Source organism: Lepidothrix coronata, unplaced genomic scaffold (genome assembly GCF_001604755.1).
Source record: "Lepidothrix coronata isolate B3197 unplaced genomic scaffold, Lepidothrix_coronata-1.0 Scaffold202, whole genome shotgun sequence".
Lineage (NCBI taxonomy): Eukaryota > Metazoa > Chordata > Aves > Passeriformes > Pipridae > Lepidothrix > Lepidothrix coronata.
In genome coordinates this window covers 398788-404787 of record NW_016690382.1, presented here as the reverse complement: position 1 = coordinate 404787, position 6000 = coordinate 398788, and the positions used below count along the sequence as shown (strand labels likewise).

General features: G+C 40.1%; 1 protein-coding gene across 26 annotated transcripts in view; it reads left to right on the top strand.

The window, feature by feature from the left end:
* SLMAP (sarcolemma associated protein) overlaps positions 1–6000 on the top strand; it is an 86797-nt gene continuing 80797 nt past the window's right edge. For 13 of the 26 annotated variants that reach the window (XM_017832398.1, XM_017832402.1, XM_017832403.1 and 10 more), the window contains exon 1: positions 3–1050. In XM_017832398.1, the coding sequence (XP_017687887.1) occupies positions 853–1050 (198 nt within the window). In that variant the 5' untranslated portion in view covers positions 3–852. Of the gene's footprint in view, positions 1051–6000 lie in introns of all 26 variants that reach the window. The other 13 variants (XM_017832422.1, XM_017832416.1, XM_017832397.1 and 10 more) reach the window with 3 other exon arrangements.

The following is a 6000-nucleotide window of genomic DNA, read 5'->3' as shown; positions in this document are numbered from 1 at the left end:
CGCCGGGGAGCGACCTGTCAGCGCACCTCGCAGGCCGGCCCCGAGGACCCTTCCCACGCGCTGGTTTGTCCCCGGGAGAAGGAGAGTTGGGAGCCCTCTCCGTGCCTTATCAAGTTCCTTATCTGAGCGGCTGCCAGACGCTGTAGACCAGTTCGGCTTTATCTGGTGCAGGGGAGGAAAACAGTGTATCTCTCGCACCCCATCCCAAATCGAGGACCACCTATTCTGCCGTGGTTTAATTCACGAAGATGGTGAAATGCAGATTGCCGTGTGAAGCAGCTAGATCCCTGTTGTGGACTGAGGGCTTCGTTTTCACCTTCCAGCTCCCGATCTGTACTCTGTGAGAGAGGACACTAATTCTTCTCCTTCATCCCCTTCCCTAAACCTTTCCTTGCTTCCATGTTGCATTGGTCAGACTTTTGGTCAGTGTTGTTTACGGAAGGGGAGGGGAAAGAAGGCAGTTGAGGTTACAAACAAAAGTACTTGTATGACTCATCTACTTGGATTTAAGACATTATATCCTTCTTTCAAGGGGCCTTTGCTTCTCTCTGAAGGAATCAGATGCTTGTTTCTATTCTTCCAGAGGAGGATGGATTGAAAGTTGTCCATTTTAGACTTTTCTTGGGCCACTGCTGATATTATTAAAGACATAATGGGGCTTTTTCACTGGATTATTGCCAGGATTAGTTTACACACTGAAACAATGAGTTGTTAGGCCTCTCATACGATAATATTTGTCCTGCTTTAATATAAAGTTGCTGCGGAGGTGCATTAAAAATCGTGGAGGACAGTCTGCATCAGGAGAGGCTCTCTTCGTCTCTGGTTGGTGTGGCAACCAGCAATCTGTCCTCGATGCCTTCAGCCTTGGCCATCTTCACTTGCCGCCCGAACTCTCATCCGTTTCAGGAGCGTCATGTCTACCTGGACGAGCCCGTCAAGATCGGCCGCTCCGTGGCTCGCTGCCGGCCAGCCCAGAACAACGCCACGTTTGACTGCAAGGTGCTCTCCAGGAACCATGCTCTTGTCTGGTTCGATCACAAGACAGGCAAGGTAAGATGTTTTTCTTTCTTTAAAAACGTACTGAGCTGCACGTTGGCTTCAGCAAGTCCCTCTAGGCTGCAGATCACCCTGGTTTTGCGGTGATAAATATGGCTGCACGTGGAAGGAGTAAGGTTTGTGTTAAAACGATTACTTTTCAGGTAAGTTGGTGATTTCTGACTCAGCAGAAACTTTAAATATTATTAAAAGTATGTAAAACTAACAGTTGAAAATGGTGATAAGTACTGAAAAACTTGCATGTGTATTATTCGTTGCTGGAAGTAGGTGATTTTCGGGTGAGTCATAGAAATGTGAAGGCACAGGCTGGTATCAATATAATGGTGTAATACCATTTGTTCAAATGCTGAGAAATTACCGGTTTATTTGAGCATGTAAATAAATCTCATTGTGAGGAGTGTCAAAGAATGGATTTAAAAAACCCCTTTGTGCTTGGCACGCTCACTCTTCCTACTTGTCCTATGGAAATTTTATAGAGTATTTTGTTTGGGTCTGCTAGAAGTTTTGTTGCTGGCAGCAGGAGTGTAACAACTGGCATACAAGGTGTATTTTCTCGTTGATAGTGAAAATGGTTTTAAAATATATCCTGTGTTGCCTTCACTGTTCCTCTCCCAAGGCTGGCGATCTTGTGAAGTGAAATTGAGGGGTTCTGTAGTGCGTGTTTTGTCCACTAGGGATTGAACTGGGACAAGTAAAGTTGTTTTACTTAATAACTGTCAAGTTAATTTTAAATATCCAGCAAGAAAAGAACAAAGTGCAGACCTCAGTTCCTCAGCGCTGTATTTTTTTCCGAACATATTCATGTTACACCCTAGAACTTTATGTGCCCTAAATCAGCTGATTGTTAACTTCACACCGTGCCCTTCTATGAAATGCAGTCAGTATAGCTCTGGATTTTAAGAGTAATGTGGTCTGTAATTCAGGTTTTTTAGTAATATGACACAGCATGAGGAGCAGTACAAGGCAGTCAAAGTTCGTAAACCTTCCATTGTTAGCTCTCCCGTGTTATGCAATCCTTGGGCATGATGGGACAAGACAAGCATTTAATTTCTTAAGGCTGGGTTATGGCATGGCTTTCAAGTTACCTGCAGGTAATTGTGCAAACTGCTATCTGTATGAAGTGTTTCATTAAGCATATTGCTTTGGCTCTGCTGTGTGTGTCATGTGCATTCTTGGACTCTTGAAAGCTTAGGTGCTTGAAATACTTTCAGTTTAAGCTTAGTTTTTAACATTTCCTTTGACTCAACAAAGTAAAATGCTCCAATTTATTGTACTGTCTTTAAATTAGAAATGTTGTGCATATAGCTTTTTATTAACATTTCTCATGACTAAGAAAGATTTTAAGACACCCCCCTCCGTGCTCTATTATGTTTACAAATAGTCCAACCATATTTAAGATGGTTAACTTGGCAAAGCACTGAGTGTCTGCTGACTTATAGACAAGCTTCAAGGACTATCAGCTGTGGGTTTTTTGGTTTGTTTTTAAATTTCACTTAGCTTTGGCTTTTCTAATATAGGTCAAACATTTATATGCTTATTCATTTTATCTGTCTGTTTTAAAGTAGCAGCTTGGCAGTAGGAAGTAAGAGGATGATATGTGATAGTTCTTGAGATTCCATGTGAAGATGTGATGGGAGTCTGCTAAAATTGCCCAGGTGGAGATCTGTAGCCATAGTGGTCAGCTGAAGAGTGAGTTTGGGATCATGGATAGGGATCCATTCCTGTGAGTGTTGCATGTTAGATGTGGTGGTGCTGTAAAAGGTTTTTTAAAGCATTGGTACAGCAGTGTGGAGAACTTCAGATTCTGTCTATGTTTCTTGGCAATATGGTCTGGTTTTTCACCTGGTAGAGTATCTGAATGATAAATTGTGAGATAGCTGGAGGAGAGGGGTAAATGCATTGTTAGAGATAATGGATATCAAATGCTGTTATGAAAAGCCAGGTGGAAGATATTGATAAATACAGACTTGATCCTGAATCACAAGAACCACTTTAAAGAATTCTGTGGTGTTTACAAAATACAAACAAAAACATAAAACTATGCCAGAACATTTACATGCAGGAACATACATTATCATTGTTTACAGAACTGCTAATAGGCACATCTCATTTAGGAAACTGTCATTATCCTATCAATGACCTAAATTTAAACTTGCACAAATTGTCACCGTATTTGTAAACATTTTTTAGAAGCTTATATGTAGGACTTTTATCAATTCTGGGTTTTTTTAAAGATAAAAGACGTTGAAATGTTAATTTAGTAGCAGAGAGAATAATTCAAAATGGTTCGTGAATGATCTGGAACTGCAGTTTCATTAGTTGTGGACTTTGGCCATACCAGTTTCTGGCATTCCCAGTCACTCAGTCCAGTCTGTGCTGCCTCTTGAGCTGCCTTTCAGTTATACTCCAATAGTCTTTTTTTTTTCTCTGAGGATTTGGAGTTTATTTTAGTGAATCATGTGAGTGATCCTGTTTACTACATGGTCTGTAAACAATTTTATCGGCATAATCTGTGAAGAGGGGTAGAACCCAAAGAGAGGGAGCATCAGTAAACAGTGGTAAGGAAACTACACAGTGTTTTTTCTGAGGCAGAGGTAGGCATAATTTGAAGTATGTCACATGAGTAGACCAAGTTGAAGATGACATTTTACTTACAGTTGAAAGATGTCAATGTTTACTTTGTATAAAGGCACTTCAATTATGCATGGAAAAAGTTATGTGCCCAAGGAGATAATGTCTATGTAACACCAGCATTATTAAAGATGAAAGTAGGATGGGTTTTCAGGATCACCAGTAAATAGCAATTAAAAGCAGATATTTAAATTTGGATTTGCTTTTTAAAATATTTTTAACATAATATCTAAGCTTAAATGTGTGTAAAATGAAGGTGGGAGGAGTTGGTGGTGGGATTATCTGTACTTGGACTTTTTCTGTGCTTACAGACAACCAGTGAAATGCCTCTTTTTGCTTTTGTTTGTAGGTAGAGCACAATAACCTCTTGTAAATTTTTCATACGGTGATAACATTAGAAGATTATGCTTAGAATTAATTTTTATTTCGTTTTTTTTAGTAATTACAAGTTAATCAATCTGGGTTTTGTAGAGATGCCTGAAAAAGTGAGTCACTAGATATGTAGGAAGTAGATGTTGTGCTGAGCATGGAGTGTTCCCAAAAGTGTGAATCAAAGCAAAAGGAAAAGTGGGCTATAGTTCAGAGAATGTAAATCTGTTTGCTCAGCTTATATCACTGCATACAGGAAGAAGTTCTTTCAAATTGCTAAACTGAAATAGTCTTAAAGTTGTTTTGGTTTTTTTTTTGGTTTTGTTTCCATTTTTAAAAATAAGCAAGTGGAAGACCCTGGAGAATTTGTATGTGACTTCTCCCAGGCTGAAATACTTTTGACAGATGTGGTAGAAACTTTTAGAAGAAATGTGAAGCTTCCAACAGATATCCAGGCTTTCAAAAATCGGAATTATTCAGTGCCTTAGATTGTTGTGACTTGCTATTATAACTACCTTTTATAGGGAATTCATTGCTGCAGTTTACCAAAGGCTCTGTGAAACTGTGTGAAAAATAAAGTATTTTCTTAGATCAAAAGGACTCCAAGTAACTGGTCATTTTTCATAACTTAAAAAAAATATGTATAGGCACAAGTTTCTCTGTTAATGGTATCCAGTACTACTGCTTTTGTTTAATTCAAAGTGGATATGAGTTGAATTGAGCACATTCATAGTATCTTCATGACAGAAACACTAACTAGTATATTGGAAACCATAGTCCACATAATAGTAAATGAGATTTATGAAGGCTGTGCTTTATGGCTTCTAGACTTACAATATGTGAGATAAAAATGTTACAGAATACTTCCTGCAGGTAGCACCCTCTTTAAAGAAAACAAACACAAACAACCCTCCCCACCCCCCAAAAAAACTCCACCAAACAAAAAACTTCCAAACAACAAACCAAAAAAACCCACAAAATAACCAACCAAAAAATCCCAAACCCCAACAAACCAAACACAACCAACCAACCCAAAACCCAACACCTCAAAGCAATCACCCCAAAGGTACAGCCAGGGAATTACAGACTGGCTTTGAGTCCCTGGGAAAATCATGGAACAAGTTGTGGAACACTTTTCTGGGCACATGAATAAGATGGTTTGGTAGTAGTCAGTGTAGAGTTGACAGGGGTAAATCATGGCCTGCTGAGTCCAATTGCACTGTGTGATAAAGTGACTCATTTTGTGGGCAGGACAGAGCAGGGCACACTCTGTACCTTGCCTTTAGCAGGGCTCTTGGCTCTTCCCCACAGTGGCCTGTCTGAGTTTGGGCACTGCAGTCTGGGTGTACGAGCGACTTGAGCAGTAAAACAGAACTGGTTTGGGATGGGGCTCCACCTTGGGGATGGGATGGGGTGTTGGTGACGAGCAGGATGCCACAGGGTCAGTGCTATGAGTTGTCTTGTTCAATGTTATTATCAATGACCTGGGGGACACAGTGAAGTTTAGTCGTGTTTGAAGGTGACACCATATCTGTTGGTGTGATGGGGAGTGAGTTGATATGCTCAAGGGCACGGCTGCCCTCCAGAGGGACCTGACCTTGCTGGAGGAATGGGCAGACAGGAACCTGAACAAGGACAAATGTGAAGTCTGCATGTGGAAAGGAAGAACCCCTTCCAGCTTATTAGACCCTGTCTGGGATACTGCATCTAATTCTGGACCACCAGTGCAAGAAATACACTAATAAACAGGAGTTGAAACGCTGGATGATCTCTCTTTGTGGTGTGTTGTACTAAGGATAAAAGTATATTGATCATGAAAGGAAGAAGAAAGAATGTGTAAAAAAGAAATATGTCTTTGACTTAACATTACATGGAATGTTTTGTGGATATCAAGAATTATAGAACATCTCTGGATATCCTATTTATTCAGAAGTATTTTAATAA